The 21,820-nt window shown below is 39.2% G+C and overlaps 1 protein-coding gene across 2 annotated transcripts; it reads left to right on the forward strand.

Moving 5' to 3' along the window:
• Positions 1-16,167: 16,167 nt before the first annotated feature.
• On the forward strand, positions 16,168-20,839 carry LOC121795865 (type IV inositol polyphosphate 5-phosphatase 7-like). 2 transcript variants are annotated; one of them, XM_042194512.1, is made up of 13 exons: positions 16,185-16,303; positions 16,414-16,735; positions 16,827-16,914; positions 17,340-17,408; positions 17,618-17,720; positions 17,798-17,902; positions 18,010-18,781; positions 18,858-19,051; positions 19,134-19,242; positions 19,350-19,498; positions 19,580-19,823; positions 20,224-20,296; positions 20,385-20,839. In XM_042194512.1, exons 2-11 carry the CDS (start codon positions 16,706-16,708, stop codon positions 19,800-19,802), a joined length of 1,842 nt encoding a protein of 613 aa, XP_042050446.1. In that variant the 5' UTR covers positions 16,185-16,303; positions 16,414-16,705; the 3' UTR covers positions 19,803-19,823; positions 20,224-20,296; positions 20,385-20,839. The 2 variants fall into 2 exon arrangements, with proteins under 2 accessions (XP_042050447.1, XP_042050446.1); XM_042194513.1 differs by having other exon boundaries at positions 16,168-16,735.
• Positions 20,840-21,820: the final 981 nt, after the last annotated feature.

Consider the following 21,820-nt stretch of genomic DNA (forward strand, 5'->3'; position numbering starts at 1 on the left):
CTTCCTTCTCGGCTTAAGGCCGAACTCCCTTCTCGGCTCAAGACCGAACTCTCGGCTCAAGACCGAACTCCCTTCTCGGCTCAAGACCGAACTTCCTTCTCGGCTCACAACCGAACTTCCTTCTCGGCTAGTTCCAGCTCAAAGCCGAGCTTACCGAACTCCCTTCTAGCCGAGCTTACCGAACTCCCTTCTAGCCGAGCTTACCTTCTTCTGCCTTCTTCTTCCAACTGAAATGAGCACTCCATTATTACAATTCTCCACCTGAGGGCTCATCTCAGTTCTTGCACAAACATTGATCAACTTCTTGCAATGATCAAACTTGTCTCTACCTAGAGACTTTGTTAGCATGTCAGCCGGATTGTGCAAGGTGTTAATCTTAATCACCTTCACTCTCCCCTTTTCAATCTCATCTCTAATGAAATGCAACTTTATGTCTATGTGCTTGCTCCTTTCATGAAAACCCGGATGTTTAGCCAAGCACATAGCTGAGCTGCTGTCACAATGAATCACCATTGTCTTTTGGTCAAAACCAAAGTCAGAAATCACTCCCTGAATCCAAAAGCTCTCCTGTACAGCTGCAGTGAGAGCTATATACTCTGATTCTGTTGTTGAGAGAGCAACAACACTTTGCAACCCTGATTTCCAGCTGATTACAGTTCCAAACATGGTGAAAAGATAACCTGTTTGGGACTTTCTGTTGTCCAGGTTTGCAGCATAGTCTGCATCACAATAGCCCTGCACAACCTCCTCAGATTCACCTTCCCAGCCATTGAAGACAATTCCCCAGCCACTGGTTGACTTCATGTACCTCAATATCCACTTAAGAGCATTCCAATGCTCCTTCCCCGGGTCAGCCATGTATCTGCTAGTCACTGAGATAGCATGTGCCAGATCTGGTCTGGTACAGATCATAGTATACATAACACTTCCAACCACACTAGCATAAGGAATAGACTCCATCTCCTCAGCCTCTTGCTTAGATTTAGGGGCCTGCTCCTTTGAAAGCTTAAAACTCTGGGACAGAGGAGTTGATGCAGCTTTTGCATTTTCCATTTTGAATCTCTGCAAAACTTTCTCAATATAGTCAGTTTGCAGCATCCACAGCTTCTTGCAGCCTCTATCTCTCTGAATATGTATGCCTAGGATCTTCCTTGACTCTCCTAGATCCTTCATTTCAAAGCTTGACTTCAGATCTTGTTTAACTTTCTGAATTTCTGTCATAGAAGGCCCTGCAAGTAGCATATCATCCACATAGAGTAATAGGTAGGCAATGGGAGTCCTGCCTGCCTTCTTGATGTAAATACAATCATCATATTCTGACTTGGAGAAGCCAATCTTCTTCATCTGTGCATCAAACTTCTTATTCCACTGTCTAGGACTTTGCTTAAGTCCATAAAGACTTTTCTGTAACAGGCACACCTTGTCTTCTTCTCCGATCTTCACATAGCCCTCTGGCTGTTCCATGAAGATAGTTTCCTCTAGATCTCCATTGAGGAAGGCTGTCTTCACATCAAGCTGTTGTAGCTCCCAGTCAAGCTGATTCACCACAGCCAATAGGATCCTAATTGAAGTGTGCTTCACAACAGGTGCAAACACTTCATTGAAATCGATTCCCTCCTGCTGTGTAAAGCCTCTAGCCACCAGCCTTGCCTTGAACCTGACTCTATCCTTATCAGTGGTCTCAATCTTTCTTTTAAACAACCACTTACAGCTTACCAGCCTCCTTTCCTTACCATCTGTACTCAGCTTGGATTTGTCCACCAAAATCCATGTTTTGTTCTTGAGTAAAGACTCTATTTCCTCATTCATGGCTTCAATCCATCTTTCTCTATCTTTACTCTGCATAGCTTCTTTATATGTGAGTGGATCTGCACCATCAATACTTTCAGCTGCACACAGAGCATAATACACAACATCAGAGAACTTTGTTGGTGGCCTTGTTTCTCTTCTAACTCTGTCCCTTGCAAGCTGATAGTCTCTGATAGAGTCTGATGTAGACTCACCAGCCTGGTTGCCCTGAGTTGGAGCCTCTTCTTTATCTGAATCAGACTCACTCCCTGAGTCAGTAACTCCACCCGCTCCTAGGCCAACCCCCACAGGCTCCACCTTGAAGAAATCACCCTCATCTTCACTGGAGTCCAGCTTATCTTTCAGGTATGGCATCTGATCCTCCAAGAACACCACATCCCTACTCACCAAGACCTTCTGCTTACCGGGCTCAATACACCAGAGCCTATACCCCTTAACACCCCTCTGATATCCCAGCAAGATACATTTCAGAGCCCTAGCTTCAAGCTTACTTTGCCTAGCATGAGCATAGGCTGCACACCCAAACACCTTGTATTTTGAGTAGTCACTATGAGCTCCATACCACATGTAATCAGGAGTTTCAGATTTCAGGGCAGTAGATGGGCATTTATTGATGAGATAGGCTGCTGTATACACAGCCTCACCCCAGAACCTGCTGCTCAAACCAGAACCAAGAAGCAGGCACCTCACCCTCTCTAGGATAGTCCTATTCATCCTCTCCACAATACCATTTTGCTGGGGATTACCAGGAACAGTACGGTGCCTCTTCATACCCTTCTCTTTACAAAACAGATCAAACTCAGCAGACAAGAACTCTAGGCCATTGTCTGTTCTTAAGCATTTAACACTTCTACCCTTCTCTAGCTCAACCTCCTTACACCATATCTTGAACTTTGTGAGTGTTTCAGATTTTTCTTTAAGAATATATACCCACAACTTCCTTGTATAGTCATCAATGATAGCTAGATAATACTTTCCTCCACCAATTGAACACACCGGTGAAGGCCCCCAAAGATCACTATGTATATAGTCTAAAGGGGCTGTAGAAGAGTGAATACCTATAGGATAGGGTGCCTTCTTTGCTTTTCCAAGTATACACTGCTCACAGGGGTCCATCTTGTTGAAATCTCCAGAGATCAGGCCCTTCTTGATGAGTTCTTTCAAGCTTCCTTCTGCTGGATGGCCCAGCCTCTTGTGCCATAGCATTAGGGAATCATCTGACACAGCATTGCTTTCTCCATCAACAGCCTTAGCCTTTAGATAATAGAGAATATGCTCTCTGTCAGCCTCCATCATCACTGTATCTCCAGATTTCACAAACAATTTGCCTTGACTCATTAATATAGTGAACCCCTTCTGCTCCAGCATTCCCAATGAGATGAGATTCCTCTTCACTTCTGGAATATACCTCACCCCAGTTAGGATCTTTATAGAGCCATCTTGTAGGCTTAGCTTTACCTTCCCTATTCCTCTGATCTGACAAATGTGATTATTACCCAGCACCACAGTGCCGGCTGCTTCTTGAAGGTCATGAAACCAGCTCCTATTTGGGCACATATGGAAGCTGCACCCTGAGTCCATAATCCACCTATGACTGACCCCACTGTCACTAATATTCATGAGTTGAGCCGGGGGATCAGCACTCTCCACACAATCAGATTGGTTGTGTCCCTCAGAGGCTATCTTTCTCTTCCATGCATGACAATCTTTCTTCAAATGTCCAGGTTTCTTGCACCAATAGCAAGCTCTGGTTTCCTTCTGAGCATCAGAACTTGAGGGTTTAGGGCCCTCAAACTTCTTCTTGAAGTTCTGCTTCTTGAACTTCTTCACATTCAAGGCCTCTGCAGCTTGAACATTGGAGCTTGCAGAGCCTCTGTTGGCTGTCTTCTGGAGTTCTTTGGCCATCAAGGCTGAATAGACTTCTGCATAGGTGATAGGTTTATCTCTTCCATAGATAATTGCATCACTTAACTGGTCATACGAGCTAGGCAAGGCATTCAATGTGAGAATGGCCTTATCCTCATCTGAAATCTTGACATCAACAGATCCCAGGTCATCAATGATCTTGTTGAACTCCTCTAGCTGCTCAATGATGGACCTATCTCCAGAAAAACTATAGGCATACAGCCTCTTCTTGAGATACAGCCGGTTAGCCAAGGATTTGGCCAAGTAAACTTCATCCAACTTGTCCAAGATCTCCACCGCAGTCTTGGCTTCTTGAACTTCCCTCAAGACCTTATCTCCAAGGCACAGAATCACTGCAGAATGTGCCTTGAGCTGCATCTCCTCCATCTTTGCCTGAGCTTTATCATCAAGCACTGGAGCCTTTCCTTTCTCCTCTGGTTTTGCAAGAACTGCGGCCAAGCCTTGTTGAATCAAAACCGCCTTCATCTTCATCTTCCACAGGCTATAATCATTCTTGCCTGTGAACTTTTCTGCATCAAGCCTTGCTGCCATCTCTGAAACCGTTTGATCCTCTGCAAATCAGCTTCAATATCCCTTCCCACAGACGGCGCCACTTGTTGTGATTTAGACACACAAGGCTTTCACACACTCAAGAAGATCACACACACACTCACTGTTGTATGAGATCACACAATGCAGAAACACACACACTCACACTTTGAGTATTGAAGATGATAATCTTGGAGAGAAACTTGAAAACTCTTTATTGATTAAACTCCTAAACTACATACACGGTTTTGAGCTATTTAAAGCTCTACACTCAAGTAGCAACTGCTACTAACTAATTACAACAAGAATCAAGAAAGCAAGAAGAATAACCGCTACATCTCAGCTAACTAACTGCTGCTCCAACGGCTAGTTCGGCTAGGTTGCTTCTTCCTTCTCGGCTTAAGGCCGAACTCCCTTCTCGGCTCAAGACCGAACTCTCGGCTCAAGACCGAACTCCCTTCTCGGCTCAAGACCGAACTTCCTTCTCGGCTCACAACCGAACTTCCTTCTCGGCTAGTTCCAGCTCAAAGCCGAGCTTACCGAACTCCCTTCTAGCCGAGCTTACCGAACTCCCTTCTAGCCGAGCTTACCTTCTTCTGCCTTCTTCTTCCAACTGAAATGAGCACTCCATTATTACAAAGATATTCTTAATAAGTAATTCCAACAAATCAATTTGCATTAGCAACTCATTTGAATCATGCTTGTCAAACAAATTGTCCTGAAAATTCTTTAATCATGGAACTTTTGCGTTCATATAATAAATGGATAAAATCGTGATTTTAATTTTTAATAATAAAAAACTATATTAAAGTTAAGCCTGTTTTGATTAATGGTCACGCTAGTTTAATTCGAAACTTGTGAAATTTATTCTACTCACTTTTTTCTCTTTCCATCAAAGCTAATGAAAATTGTGATGGAAATGGTATAACTAATTGTTGATACTAAATATAGCCTTTCGTATACTATGTTTGACCCCAAGGGAAAAAAGAAGTAAAAATCAATTACAAGCTCACTTTTAATCATGTCATGGTTGAGTGTAAAACCAAATTGTTTAGAGAGATATCTTGTCACATAATTTTGCATCACAATTTTGTTAAAGATAATCAAAGTAGGACCATGTTTTTAGTCTTGCATGCCCTTTAGATATTCACTTCCCAATAATGGCCCATGCCTCGCTAAAATTTCAAACACTTGCCTACTTTATTTCATTTACATTACTTCATCTCCCCTTTCTAATTATATTAAAAAATATAATGGAAATATATATATTGGTTTCGCATGATAATGTATATATATATATATATAGGGTAGTAATTTATGGCAAACACCCCTTAAACCTATAACTAGAGAACAAATCATAGCCACAAGATCAAGAAAATCAAGGGCTAATATTAATACATGTAATTTTATAATTTAAAGGAGAAATTAGTTCTCTCTCAAACAAATTTACTCCACAATAACAAAGCGGGGGTATAATGGTCATTGACAGCTGAAATTAGGTTACGTCATTGCAAATTCAATTCACTTGAAAGAAATCGCTTCGCGTCTTCTTCTCTTCTTCTCTTCTCCTCTTCCCTCTTCCCTCTTCTCCAAAATCAATTAGTATCACACAGATCCAATGGATTCTGTAATATGTTTGGATTATCCTATGTTTATTATCATTTCGGATTCGGATTTTTTGCGTTTGGAATTTCAAAGTAATATCCGAGATTTTCGCCCTCTTTTTGCTGATTTCCTTCAGCTTCAAAACCTTCTCTTCTCTCTGGTTTCCAATTGATATTTCTAGTGTTGATAGATCAAAAAAGGTCATTGATGCGAAATTGAAGCGAAAATCAGATGGAAAGCATGCCTCAGTATCGGAGAGAGGTGAAATTACGATTCAGAGGTGTCGGCATTGAGGAAATTGGTGAAGATGGAGCGGCGGAGAGCGGATGCGGCTCTCGCGGAGGTGGAGAGAGAGAGGTCGGCCTCTGCCACGACCGCGGAGGAAGCGATGGCGATGATTCAGCGGCTGCAGCGCGAGAAGAACTCGATCGAGATAGCAACCAATCAGTAGTGAAAAATCATCCAAATCTGATTAATTATATAATTGAAGAGCTATATAATTTAAATTTCTCAGCGATGGTGGATGATGCTTTTCCTGCACCTTAATTACATATTCATTAGCTGATTAATTAATTACACTGTTGTTATTTTTGTAAGTGTGATGATGAACCGATGATGATCTTAGTGTAAATCTGATGATAATCAGATAATTGAAGTGTAATATTTTCATTATGGAATGCATCAGTTTGTTTGTCCTTTCTTTAATGGTTTTTTTTTGCATGTGAGCTTATAGTGATGTGTTTTGTTAACAAGAGTGAAGTAAAATCATGCTAATATTGATGTATTTTGTTAACAAGAGTGAAGTAAAATCATGCTAATAGTGATGTGTTTTGTTAACGAGAGTGAAGTAAAATCATGTTAATAGTGATGTGTTTTGTAAACAAGAGTGAAGTAAAATCATGCTATGAGTGATGTGTTTTGTTAACGAGAGTGAAGTAAAATCATGTTAAGAGTGATGTGTTTTGTAAACGAGAGTGAAGTAAAATCATAATAAGAGTGATGTGTTTTGTAACTAAGAGTGAAGTAAAATCGGAATAAGAGTGATGTGTTTTGTAAACAAGAGTGAAGTGTTTTCTGAACAAGAGTGAAGTGTTTTGTGAACAAGAGTGAAGTAAAATCAGAATAAGAGTGATGTGTTTTGTGAACAAGAGTGAAGTAAAATTAGAATAAGAGTGATGTGTTTTGTGAACAAGAGTGAAGTGTTTTCTGAACAAGAGTGAAGTGTTTTCTGAACAAGAGTGAAGTAAAACAAAATATCACACCCCAAAGCAAAAATATCAAAATCAAAATCAAAATTTCCTCCACAAATTCATTTACATTCTGCTTTCACCAATTCAAATCAAAACTCCTTAAACCTAATACAGATACACGCAGAATATAACAATACAAAACAAAAAATTTTAAAAAAATATGAATATTATCATGAGTGCTGCCAATTTCTTGAAAATATTTTCTGGCCAGGAGCAAGGATAGCCATTGGATCAAACCGTGCTTTCCTCTCTGAATAAGAGTGATGTGTTTTGTGAATAAGAGTGAAGTAAAATCAGAATAAGAGTGATGTGTTTTGTGAACAAGAGTGAAGTGTTTTGTGAACAAGAGTGAAGTAAAATCAGAATAAGAGTGATGTGTTTTGTGAACAAGAGTGAAGTAAAATCAGAATAAGAGTGATGTGTTTTGTGAACAAGAGTGAAGTAAAATCAGAATAAGGGTGATGTGTTTTGTAAACAAGAGTGAAGTAAAGTCATGCTACGAGTGATGTGTTTTGTGAACAAGAGTGAAGTAAAATCTGAGTAAGAGTGATGTATTTCAGGGTTATGAATTGGAAGGTATCGAAATCCATTTTCCTTTGCTGAATAATTAAGCTACTTTTTGCCCGATTCCTCTTAATTTGTGCAATTTTTTTAGTTTCATCTTCATAATCTTGCAAATATGCAATTCACAAGTGCTTAACAAACTGCAAATCTTGCAAATCATACAATTCACACGCACACAAATTCCTACTTGTATTCCAATCACAACATACAATTTCCAGCTGCGTAGATCAAACAATACCAAAATAGTTCATACTTACAATTTACAATAATCATCCAATGAAATTATAGCCATGTATCACAAACTAGAATCACCATTAACGAGGTGCTATCACAAACTAGAATCGATCAAAATGTTCGATTCTATGAACAGTGCAAATGATCAATTTCATAGTAATCTTAATTTGAATAGCATAAATCGCATGAATCCACCATAGTTCTTTCTTATTGAGACCAGATCTTGCAGATGCGATCAAATAATTGACAAAATATAGATGAATTGCAATTGCTAATTGCCGCTGTAACGTGGCGAATGAGCCGGGGAGCCCTGCGCCCGCTGCACAGGTTGAAGGTTTGAGCGTGGTGTTGGTAGGGTGGAGGCGGATGATGAGTTCGGCGGCGGAGCCTACATCGTCGCCGCCTTCATCGGTGAAGAACAGCGAGTCGCCGGGGGAGAAGGCCATTTTCATAATGAGAATGAAAGGAATCTGCGTAATTCATTTAAATTTGATAATTTAATTTCCAAAAATACCCTTGGCCTATTTTACATTATTAAAATAATTAATATTTATTTCATTATTAAAATACCCTTAAGATTAGTTATACCTTGATCACTACCCTATATATATATATATATATGGTTTTAGAATAATTTTAATAAATGTGGATACTTAATAGAATTACACAAGAGATCATGGACCAAGTTGCAAATCTACACAAGCTCAAAAGGAGCTCCAATGGCTAGTTTCAGTTAGAGAGGAATGGTTGAGAAAGAGATGCAGTTGAAAGGGGTTGAGCTTGAAAAGGGTTGAGCTACGGATTGAGAGCTCATAACTAATTCATTTCATACAGAAAGGAATACACTTTTCTGAGTGAGGAATCGAGAGTGCATCATCTCTGTTTTGATGCCGAGTTCACGAGAGGGTGAGCGAAAGATTCTAGAGTGCATTTTCTCTTTGAGTGTTTCGAGTTTGTAGTGTGCGTTTGTAATCTTGATTCAATGGAATAAAGATTCATCGTGATTCTCCCGTGGACGTGGGTTCATTTGATTCGAGGACGTAGGTTCATTTGAACCGAACCACGTAATTGTTGTGTCCTTGCATTCATTTCCAGTAGTTGCACACTTAGTGTTCGACAGATTGTTCAATAGAGTGTTCTTTGTGTGCCGATTGGTCATGGCGATTCTAACAAATCAGCGCCATCTGTGGGAATCGAAGGAGATTGATTCAAGATGACGACTGCGAAGTTCGACATGGAGAAGTTCATGGGCAAGAACGATTTTGGGCTGTGGTAGCTCAAGATGAAGGCCGTGATGATGTAGCACGGTTTGTGGGAGATTTTGAAAGAGGACAAGGTAGAAACCGATGAGAAGGGAGGCAAAGAAGAGGGCGCTGATAAGTCAGAAGCCAAGAAACAAGAGCTTCAAGATAAGGCTTGCAGTACTTTAATTCTCAGCCTAAGTGATAGAGTTTTGAGGGAGGTTTCCAAGGAGGAGACTGCAGCAGGTGTGTGGAGGAAACTTGAGTCTCTGTATATGACCAAGTCCCTCACGAATAGGTTGTTCTTGAAACAAAAATTGTTCACTTTCAAGATTTCAGAATCAAGAAGTATCGGGGAACAACACGAAGAGTTTGCAAAGTGTGTGGATGATCTTGAGAATATTGATGAGGCTATCAAGGATGAGGATAAAGCCTTGATGCTCCTTAATTCAATGCCTAAGGCCTTTGAGCAATTCAAAGATGTCATACTCTTTGGCCAAGACTCCAAGGTGACTTATGAGGAGGTTCATTCAACATTAAAAATGAAGGAGTTTCATAAAACTGCTGAGAAATCCCATGATCCAGCTAATGAAAGTTTGAATGTGAGAGAAGATGGAAAGAAATCTGGGAAGAAAAAGTTCCAGAAGAAGAATAAAGGATGGAAGGAGAAACCAAATGAAGAGAAGGAGACAAGGTCATGTCACTACTGTAAGAAGCATGTGCATTTAAAAAAGAATTGCTATGCTTGGAAGAAGAAGCATGCTGAGGGTGAAAAAGCACCAGACACTGCTGATATCACTCAAGAAATGGAATTGGCTCAAGCAATGAATGTGACAGAAGAAGAGACTCCGGACATTTGGGTGATGGACTCAAGTTGCAGCTTTCACATGACCTCAAGAAGAAGCTAGATCAATGATCTCCAAGACTGCAGTGGAACAGTCTTATTGGGGAATAATCAAGTCTGCCATGTCAAGGGAATTGGAAATGTCAGAATGATATTGGAGGATGGTTCACAGAAGGTGCTCTCAGAGGTCAGACGCATTCCATCAATCTAGAGAAACCTCATTTCTCTGGGAATGTTGGAGGAAAAAGGCTTCACATCTATTTTAGCTGTATGATTTATGGGGGTTATTAAAGGTAAAGAGACCATGATGACTGCTGAAAGAGTCAACAATCTTTATTATCTCAGAGCTAGAGCTGTTGATGCATCACAAGTCAATACAATGCAAAAATTGAGTGTTGTTGATTGGCATCACAGATTGGGACATCTGGGTGAGGCAGGATTGAAAGAGCTTGCCAACAGAAAACTGATAATCTTTGAAGGGAATCTAGAAGCTGAGGGTGTGAAATCTTGTGAAGAATGTATTCTATGAAAGAGCAAAAAGTTGCCCTATGGGACTGGGAAACACACATCAGCAAGGCCTCTGGAGTATGCACATTCTGATATTTGGGGACCATCACCAGTGCAAAGTCTGGGTGGAGGCAGGTACTTTCTCTCAATCATAGATGATTCCAGTAGAAAGATATGGCTATATGTGATGAGGGAAAAATCAGAGGCCTTTATAAAGTTTCAAGAATGGTGCATAGAGGTAGAGCATGAGAAAGGCTGTGTTTTGAAATGCCTCCGGACTGATAACGGATTGGAGTTTCTCTCAGCTGATTTTGATGCATACTGTAAGAAGAAAAGAATTAAGAGGCACATAATCATGCCACACAACCCCCAACAGAATGGAGTAGCAGAAAGGCCCAACAGAACCATTCTTGAAAGGCTCAGATGTATGTTGATTTCATCAGGTATACCTAAACGTTTCTGGGCTGAGGTTGCTTCAACTGCTGTGATTTTGATAAATAAATGTCTATCTTCTTCCATTGATAATGAAACACCTGATATGAGATGGTATGGATCTTCTGGTGATTACACTGGATTGAGAAGTTTTGGTTGGAGAGCTTTTGCACATGCTAAGAAAACCAAGCTGGATCCTAGGGCTCTCAAATGTGTGATGTTGGGTTATCAAAAGGGGTGAAGAGATATAGACTCTGGTGCATAGAGAAAGGAATGGAAAAGGTTGTGATTAGCAGATATGTTGTTTTCAAAGAGGATGAAATGCCATTTTTGAGATAGAAGTCAAAGGACACTTAGTTTGAGGTGGAGCTAGGTGAAAATGAAGAAACAAAGGATGCTCAAGATGAGGTTCTCACTCATAATACACCAGGGACTTCTCATGGTGAAGAAATCAGTGAGAAGCAGAGGACTTCTCATGGTGAAAAGAGCAGTGAGAACAGAAAAGTCATATTATAGCAAGAGATAAGCCGAGGAGAAATATTAAACTTCCATCCAAATACAGTGACTATGATATGTTATATTATGCACTCACAGTAGCTGAGGATATTGAATATCATGAGCCCTCAACTTATAAGGAAGCAGTGAGGAGTCATGAAAAGGATAGATGGCTGAGGGCTATGCAAGAAGAAATAGATTCACTATACAAGAATCATAATTGAATTCTGGTTCTGAGATCAAAGCACCAAAAGCCCATATGCTGTAAATGGGTATTCAAGAAGAAGATTGAGGCATTCAGAAATAATGAAGTGAGGTTCAAGGCAAGGCTTGTGGCAAAGGGTTTTACACTTAAAGAAGGGATTGATTATAATGAGATTTTTTCCCCGGTTGTGAAGCATAGTTCTATAAGGATCTTGTTGGCAATTGTAGCTCGAAGGGATTGGGAGTTACAGAAAATGGACGTAAAAACCGCATTCTTGAATGGAGAGTTAGAAGAGAAAATATTGATGGAGCAGCCTGAGGGTTTTGTTAAGAAGGGAGATGAAGATAAGGTTTGCCTATTGAAACGAAGTCTATATGGATTGAAGCAAAGTTCCAGACGATGGTACATCAGATTTGATAAGTTTATACAGAGAATAGGCTTTGAAAAATCATGCTATGATAAATGTGTTTTCGTCATGAAGAAGAAATGAATTGTTGTTGGTTATCTACTCCTCTATGTAGATGATATGCTTATTGCAGCAGCAACATTGACAAAGGTGCAAGAGATTAAGAAGGAGCTGGAATCTGAGTTTGATATGAAGGACTTGGGGAATGCAAAAAGGATATTAGGCATGGATATTATCAAAAATAGAAAGGAGAAAAGGTTATGGCTCACACAAAAGGAGTACATAAACAAACTCTTGAAGAGATTCCAGATGGACAATAGCAGGTTAGTGACAGTCCATTTGTCGCAACAATTCATGTTGGATATTTTAGTGTAATTGGATTAACTTGAATGATCAACGTAATCATAATGAGACATCAAATAAGTTGGAAGTGCGGAGTGTACACTTATTTGAATTCGTTATGACTAGACAGGGGTTCGGGGGCAGCGCCCCCGAGTAGCGGGGTCCAAGGGGCAGAGCCCCCTGGCTGGGGTTCAGCTAGGAAATTTTTTATTTCCAGTATAGTTACTGTGCAGAAAATTCAGCCGGAAATTAATTTCCGAAAGTTGAAGGACTATTTTGTAATTTTAGAAACCCTTTTGAAAATCAGTTATTTTCGGTTACCCAATATGAAGAGATGCAACTCTTCATGAAGAGACGCAATGTTTCGTCTCAACCTCTATTTATTGATCATCAATGGTTCGAAGTCAGATATAGAATGACATACGAATTTTCGAAACCTGAATTGTATCCAATCAAATACATTGGTAGAACCGCCAAAAATAATTTGATCTGAAAGTGTTCTTCACACCTTTCAGTATATCTGGTTGTTCACGTTTTTCTATAAATCTCCCTAACAATTCAAGCTATCTGTTGCACAAAGCCCCAAGACTGATAAGCAGAGGGGAGAGATGATGAAAATACCCTATGCTAGCATAGTAGGCAGCATTATGTACACAATGGTTTGCTCAAGACCAGATATTAGTCATGCAATCAGTGTCACTAGCAGGTTTATGGCAAATCTGGGGTTAGAACACTGGCATGGTTTGAAGTGGATACTGAAGTATCTCAGAGGATCAGCGGATTATGGTATATTGTTTGATGGTAATCAGATAGTCGATGGAGAAGCTTTGATGGGATATTGTGACTCAGACTTTGCTGTAAGTCAGGATATAAGAAAGTCTTAATCGGGATACATTTTCTCTCTCTATGGTTCTGCAGTGAGCTAGAAGTCCAATTTACAGTCAGTTGTGGCATTATATACTACCGAAGCCGAGTACATAGCCATGACAGAGGTTGTTAAAGAGAGTTTTTGGTTAAAGGTGATATTGTCTGACTTCAAAGTAAATTAAGAGGCAGTGACAGCAGCAGCACAATATGTTTGTCTAAGCATCAAACCTTCCATGAAAGATCTAAACATGTGGATGCGAAGTTGCACTTTATCAGGGATGAAGTAAGCAAGGGGAATGTGAGAATTGAGAAAGTACCTACTGAGGAAAATGCTGCAGACATGTTAACTAAGACCATTCCTAGTTCCAAACTTAAACATTGTTTGGAGCTGGTGAATCTGGTCCAGTACTGAGGTTGCAGGAGAAGTGGAGAAGATGATCTGATGTTTATTCCATTAAGATCCAAGGTGGAGATTTATTAGTACATGTGGATACTTAATAGAATTACACGAGATCAGAGACCAAGTTGCAAATCTACACAAGCTCAAAAGGAGCTTAAACGACTAGTTTCAGTTACAGAGGAACGGTTGAGAAGGAGCTGCAGTTGAAAGGGGTTGAGCTACGGATTGAGAGCTCATAACTAATTCAGTTCATAGAGAAGGAATACACTTTTCTGAGTGAGGAATCGAGAGTGCATCATCTCTGTATTGGTGCCGAGTTCACGAGAGGGTGAGCGAAAGATTCTAGAGTGCATTTTCTCTTTGAGTGTTTCGAGTTTGTAGTGTGCGTTTGTAATCTTGATTCAGTGGAATAAAGCTTCATCGTGATTCTCCCGTGGACGTAGGTTCATTTGAACCGAACCACGTAATTACTGTGTCCTTGCATTCATTTCCAGTAGTTGCACACTTAGTGTTCGATAGATTGTTCAATAGAGTGTTCTTTGTGTGTCGATTGGTCGCGGCGATTCAAACAGATTACATTCAATATTATAGTCAAGCCAAATAAATTGAAATTGTGTAAATTGTAGTATAGAAATTAATTATTTCTAGCCTTTAAAAAAGCGCAGTATCTTTGGTATCTAAAATGACATCGCTTATGATTGAAGTGGATGAATCCAACTTTTGAAAAAATAAAAGAAAAAATATTGGAAGTGTTATTGGGAAAAAATTACTTATAATTAAAGCTATATTAAGCGAAACTTTGATATTAACTAGTACTATACTTCGATAAGGTCATATTTGTTTCGATTTTATTCATGTAATTATATATTCATGACCCAAACACGCTGCACTACAATCAATATGATGGGGCATAAGGGCTTTAAATTTGACAATCAAGTCATCCACCCAATAATAAAGAATTCCCCCAACCATGCAGAAATGGCTCTATACAAAATAATAATCATCACAAAAATTTGAGGACCCGAAAATAAGGTCTAAAATGATAGTGGGTGCTTCACTTAAATATATAGTTAGTGGAGTTATTTTCACTATTAATATGCTAATTTATTTTGTTTTTGGTTGTTCTTAACTAAGGTTATTATGATTTATGGGACCAAATATAGCACTTGCGCCGTCAGCTAATTAAGATACTGCTAATTTTCCCATATACGCATAATCTCCATAAATAATTTGTTGCTTTAATTGTCCAAACCCCTTATAAACAATGATGAGTATTGATTGGTGGCAAGCTTACACAAATTAAAGACATGGACAACTAATCTTTTCATTTTTGCATATTTTCAAGGCCGGTCAACTAAGTATAAGAATAAAGTAAGAATTAAATTAATGATACTACTAAGTGCCTTTTATTGTACTAGTAATTCTTTCAATATATATTCAATTTCGGTAATGACATAGATTCAAGATTATGATTATCGTTATGATCCAAATTTGTATTTTAGGGGAAGTAAATAAAGCAAAGTGGCAATAGATATGTTTATAAGAGATAGTGATATTATTAGTGGTTAATTGAAAAGGATGACCAGACATCCACAATTTTAGACATCTGCCTCTGTATCGATGGCACTACAACTGCCCTATTTTGAGCATCAATTTCTTCAACAACATTCTTTAAACCCTAGTCCCTACCCTCTATCTATCACTCTCACTCATTTAATTCATATTCTTTATTCCCTATTTTGTTCTATAACTTATTTACTTCAATTGATTTTTAGGGTATTAAGAAAATAATGTACATAAGCTTACAAGGACAAAATCAAGTCAAGTACTAGTAAACAAACATAATAATGACAAATTGATCTCTCTTTTAAAAGAAGTAGGAGTATTGATCTAGCATGGTGCAACATACCACAAAAACTCCCCCATCAGAATTCTTGATAGAGGGTGATAATATGGTCACAAAATGCACATTGAATAATTCATGAGAATGCTCAAGATTCTATTAAAAATATAACATTGACAACTATATTCCTTAATCCATGCAAACAAAAATATAAATTCGCATTGCCCAAGAAAGGAAATGGAAACAAACATCGTAGCATTAAAGAAACAGAAACAACATTAAAAACACCTAAAAAGAATAACTCAAGAATCAATCATATACTGTAGATAAATAGATATAGATAAAAAAAAAATGGTGGTTCTGTTCTGCTACAATTGCTGCTACAGACTAAACTCTCTCTTTATATGGGCTTTCTTTATTATCTGCTTTAACTTTGTGGGCATCACCAAATGCCAAAGAGGAAACAAATATTTACTCTTTTTTACCAAATCTCTCATCGCTTTTGCTGACCAGGAAGGGGCAGGTCTTCGGGCAGGTCGTTTTATGAATTCCACTGTACCAAAACGGCGTGCCCGTTGCCCCCCTCCTCTCATGCTGGGCCGGCATTTCGGACTAACACTGGTGTGTGTGTGTGATTAAGATACTAGCGCACTACTTACTTTATTCTTGTTCAAATTCGATTGATGCTTTGCTGCTGAGAACGAGGCTCAGTTTCAATAAAAAGTTGAAATTGAAATTGTAAAAAAGAAAATCAGCCCTCCTCCCTCTTTCTCTCCCTCTCAAATTGGCATTCTCTTGTTCTTAAGTTTGTCTTGTCTCACACTCATTTTTTACTCATCTGCTATCTCTTTTTCTACTCTCTCCTCTCTCTCTCTCATACAGTCGCATTCAGTGGCTTATTGTGTCTGTGTGCAGTGTGAACCGTTTTCATCAAGAAAGAAAAGACTGAATCTTGTGAGAGATTCTTGCCATGATGTTCGAATGCTGAAAGATTGAAGCTTTTTCCGAAATTGAGGATGCATATGTGAGAATTTCGTTGCTTTTTTACATCAGCCTTGCGATTTGGAAGAATTGGAAGACAGGGAACATAATATTTTTGTTATTCTTGACTTGATTTGAGCAAAAGTTTAGATTTTGTTGGTCTAGTGGGGGTGGGGGTCGGGTGCAAAGTGTTGAAGCTTGCCGTATGAAAGAATAGTGTGCAAAGATGACAGATGAAAATTCCAAGAAATCCAAGGTTTTTATTTTGTTTTTTCAATTTGCTGAATTAAATGTAATGTTTTTTTTCTGCTGAGATTAGTTTTTTTTTTTTTGGGTGTAATGTGAAGCTCTCATGGTCCAAGAAACTGATCAGAAAATGGTTCAATATCAAGAGTAAAAGTGAGGAGTTTCAGGCTGATGAAGCTGTTTATGGAGGTGGGTGACATATTTTCTAGTATTTTAATTTTTTTTGTAGTTTCTCCTCTTCTTCCGGTCAATTTGTGTGTTTGTGTCTTTCACTGCCTCACTTAGTGATATTGTTCGATTGGATGCTTCAAATGAAAACAAACAATTTTCTGATTTACAATTCTGCTGTTTTGTCTTTCACTGGTTTTGTCTTTTATTGAAAAAACAATCAAGATTGTATTGGTTCCTTATTAAATTACATTTTTAACAAAAACAAGATATATATATTTTTCTTCACTTCAATAGGTCTGCACAATTTGAACTTAACCTTGGTTTGCAAAGGTTCAACTGCTGTGGTGAATATCTATGTCTAAATTAGCAGAGATCAAGGGGCTGTTTGATTTAGAGAATCCAGTATTAGAAGTTACATAAATATTATTTTTCTCTCTCTTTAGGTGGTGATGTTGAATGGAGGAACAGCTTTTCTGAGAGGGAACCATCCAGAGTCAAGAAAATTAAAACAGGTCTGTGGGATCATATTTCTAATGTTGAATCTTAAAAACTCTAAAGTTCATGGATCTGTAGAGAATTTAAAGTTTATTAAAATAACATTTAGTATGTTGTATCTAACTAGGCTGTTTATAAATTTGTCATGGTTTCCTTTCTCTTTTATGCTGATAATCTGATATTGATTATGAATTATGAAGAGGTTACTAAAGTTTTGATTCTGCAGAAAAATCAGCAAGGAACATCGAGCGCTCCTTTTCCCGTTCACGTTCAAGGCGTGGGAGAGCATACCTTGATCACCCTCAGATCATAAACATACAGAACTACAGGTTTGTTTCATGCCATCAATTTTCTGAATTTCTCTTCTTTGCATGAAGTTTTTGAAGTTGTGTGTTTTTTCGAGCAGTCTCTTTGTATCGACATGGAACGTGGGAGGAAAGACACCGCCAGGCAATTTGAACTTAGATGATTGGCTCCACTCTTCACCTCCTGCTGATATATATGTGCTTGGGTATGATTCATGATTCTTATTTGTGAGGGGACTTGTAATTATCTGATTTTAAACCAATTATTTTATACATCTTTTGAATTTTTTTTTGTTGTTTTCAATATGAATAGATTTCAAGAGATAGTTCCTCTCAATGCTGGTAACATTCTTGGTGCTGAAGACAATGGTCCTGCCAAGAAATGGCTTGCTCTCATTAAGAGAACTCTGAACAATGCCCCGGGCATGAGTGGCGGCAGCGGGCGCTGCACTCCCTCGCCTATTCCTGATCCCGTTGCTGAGTGGAATGCTGATTTTGAGGGGTCAAGCAGGCACAAGGCCTCAACATTCTTCCCCCGTCGATCATTCCAGACGCCACAGTTGAGAATGGAGAATGACATGTCTGCCCCTCAGCCTCGTCTTGATCGGAGGTACAGTGTGTGTGATCGAGCCATTTTCGGTCATAGGCCTAGCGACTATGATCTGAGGGGTTATAGGCCAAGTGACTGTTCGTCGAGCCAAAGGGCAAGTGATTATTCTTCTAGCCGACGTCCGAGTGATTATTCATGCGGACCCCGAGCAAGTGACTACTCATCCAGTAGGAGGCCGAGCGATTACTCGTGGGGCCAGAGGGCGAGTGATTTTTCGCGCTTGGGTTCAGATGAAGATTATCCTCCTGGAGATTCACCTAGCACGGTCTTGTATTCGCCGATGTCTTACAATGCGTACGAGCCACCGGAAAACGGGTACTCCATTCCCGGACACTCGAGATACTCTTTAATAGCTAGTAAGCAAATGGTTGGGATATATCTCACTGTTTGGGTTCGGAGTGAGCTGACAGAACACGTCAAGAACATCAAGGTTTCGTGCGTTGGAAGAGGATTGATGGGTTACCTCGGAAATAAGGTATGCATTTACATCGATAAATCAATGTTCATAGCGTAACAATCTACTAATAGGCTGAGATGTAATATCACTGCAGGGATCCATCTCGATTAGCATGTTATTGCATCAAACGAGCCTTTGCTTCTTGTGCAGTCACTTGACATCCGGTCAGAAAGAAGGCGATGAGCTACGACGAAATTCTGATTTCATGGAGATTTTGAGAAAAACAAGATTCCCTCGAGTTAACAGTGCCAACGAGGAGAAAGCTCCCGAGACCATTCTTGAACACGAGTAAGATCCCCTATATGCCTTGTCATACTAGTTCCAGTCTACCTAAAATTGCTGCTTACTGATGCCAAACAATTTATTGTAGTCGAATTATTTGGCTTGGAGATCTGAACTATCGAATAGCGCTGCCTTACCGCTCTGCTAAAGCACTTATTGCAATGCAAAATTGGCGAGCGTTATTGGAAAAGGACCAAGTATGATTTTAATTATCTTAAATCTGTTGAGTTGTATTTGAGAATTATGTGAATTGTTATTCTTTGCATATTGGCCTATACAAATTCAAATTAATGTTTTTTTACAGCTGCGGATGGAGCAGAGGCGAGGTCGTGTTTTTGATGGGTGGAGAGAAGGGAAGATATATTTCCCTCCTACTTATAAATACTCACATAACTCAGATAGATATTCTGGAGACGACCTGCATCCTAAGGAGAAACGAAGGACACCTGCATGGTACGAATCAAGTTTTCTGCGCATACCCCTGATATTGAAAATTGTACGGATGCTTATACAAAATGCTTTTGATATGTGAAGGTGTGATCGAATCTTGTGGTATGGTGGTGGCCTTCAGCAATTATTGTATGTTCGTGGGGAGTCCAAGTTTTCGGATCATAGACCTGTTTCAGGCGTGTTTTGGGCGGAGATTGAGTCAACACCAAACCGGCTGAGGAAAAGTATGAGCTGCTCAAGCTCAAGAATCGAGGTGGACGAGCTGTTACCTTACTCACATGGTTATACAGAACTCTGCTTCTTCTAACAAAGGGACGAAATGAATCTGGTACGAGTAAACATCATGCCTTTGATTTATACTTTGTCTCCATTTCTTGACATGTTGTGCATTCCTTGTTATCTAAATGACAGCAGAGTATATGCGAATATAGCCGTGTTTGGACCACACATATCTAAACCTCTATATCTATATATTTGAGTTGCTTTTGTTACATCCCTATTTGCACATTGAACAATATTCCAGAAAAATACACGCGACTGAAATGGTCTTTTTCACACCTAAGTTCTTCATGTTGAGTTGCATAATACTTGTGTTTTCGAAACATAGGATCTACAGATTAGTGTCTACTTCATGTGTTCGATTCTGTTATAAATCAGTTCACGAATAAGTAAACATTGTAGCTTGAAATGATACCAAAGGTGTGCTAAAAGCTGCCCCATGTGTGCAGCTCGTGTCCCATCTCTGGGCTTTTTCTAGGAGAGGAACGATGGGGACATCTCTCTGTCCAACAACCAAGAAAGGTAAGCCAATGCCTCATCACCTTTCAACACAAATGCTAGCATGCGTCTGACTTTTCTTGTCTAATTCACTCCCTCATATCTTCATCAGGATCAGATGTAGATATTTAACTTTACACGACGTGCCTTGATACCGAGTTCCAAATGCACCTCGTTGACTAGGTATCGTGTTTTGGTCATTCCACGGCCCCTGATTGTCGAATACTCGAGCTCATACAGTTGTTATAATGATCATCCAAGTGGGAATGCAGGATTCTTGTTTTTCTTTTGATTTTTGAGATTCTTTATGTGTTAGACCTAGATTCTTGACAAGGGAGTTAGAACCCTCTTTTTCTTTTTTATTTTTATTTTTATTTTTATTTTTATTTTTGTTTTTATTTTTGTTTTTGTTTTTGTTTTTGTTTTGTTGTTAGTATCATGAGTGAAGAAAAAGAAGAGAAAAGAATGTGATTTAACACTCATTGCTAACGTGGTATGAAAAAGGAATATATAGTACTGAAATTTGGCCAATGATTTATGCTGAAAAGTTGTTTCTTGGTTGCCTCCCATCATTCTCTTTGTCTGCTTTTTTTTTACTCCATTTCATTGTGGGAAAAAAATGAAGGGGAAAAGTTGAAAAATATGTTTGCAGATGTTGCAGGTTAAATTTTCATCTGTCTTTTACTGTGTAATTTGTTGTCACTGTTTTTAACATTCGTCGACAGGCATGGGGTTGCGCACTAGTAAGTTTGTAATTAATTCAATCAGGCATTCAATTATATATAAATTTTAAATATATTATACTTTTGTTGGTGATTCTTAGGCCATCTACAACGATGTTCCTATACCGTTCCTTAAACCACTATTTGAGGGCCCCACTGTACTTTTTTACTCCATTCCTTAATTAAGGAACGGAACCTGCAACCCTTCGTTCCTTAACCGTTCCTTAACCGTTCTTTAAATTACTATTCATTCAATTTCATTTTTTTTAATTTCCAACCCAATTCAATTTAAATAAACACATTTTAATAAAAAACAAGCACACTTTATTAAAAAACACACACACTTTATTAAAAAACACACAACATTAAAAAAAATTCAACTTAAACTTAAAAAAAATAAAAAAAGCACACAATTAAAATCCTAAAAAAATAAAAAACACAAAATAAAAAACACACAATTAAACGTGGGAAAATAAAAAAACTACTCCGCCGGCGAATCATCCTCCGGAGGCGGTCGAGGTTGAGGGGGAGTCGGAAGGCCAAGTTGTGCTGCCATATACACAATTCCGTTCCACCAGGCCGTGAATTGGGCGTACGAGAAGCGGGAAGTGTCCGCCATTGTGGCGGTCATGTACGCCACCATAAGTGTGTCCGAGCCTCCCCGCGAGCCCGATCCCGAGGCCGACTGGCTTGATTCGCCTCGGCCCTTCCTCGCTCTAGCCGCCTTCGCCGCCTTCGTCCCTTGCGGCCGACGGCGCCCACGGCTGGATCCCCCGTATTCGTCGGGCGTTGGATCCCCCGTACCCCCAAACACCTGCGGTTCACC

This window comes from Salvia splendens, chromosome 3 (genome assembly GCF_004379255.2).
Source record: "Salvia splendens isolate huo1 chromosome 3, SspV2, whole genome shotgun sequence".
Classification (NCBI taxonomy): domain Eukaryota; kingdom Viridiplantae; phylum Streptophyta; class Magnoliopsida; order Lamiales; family Lamiaceae; genus Salvia; species Salvia splendens.

Excerpts from the sequence above, each read along its gene's own strand:
- LOC121795865 (XM_042194513.1), top strand. The coding sequence starts at position 16,706 with ATGACAGATGAAAATTCCAAGAAATCCAAG. Across the intron at positions 16,736-16,826 it reads AAAATTCCAAGAAATCCAAG|CTCTCATGGTCCAAGAAACT; the intron begins GTTTTTATTTTG and ends TGTAATGTGAAG. Across the intron at positions 17,903-18,009 it reads GCTGATATATATGTGCTTGG|ATTTCAAGAGATAGTTCCTC; the intron begins GTATGATTCATG and ends CAATATGAATAG.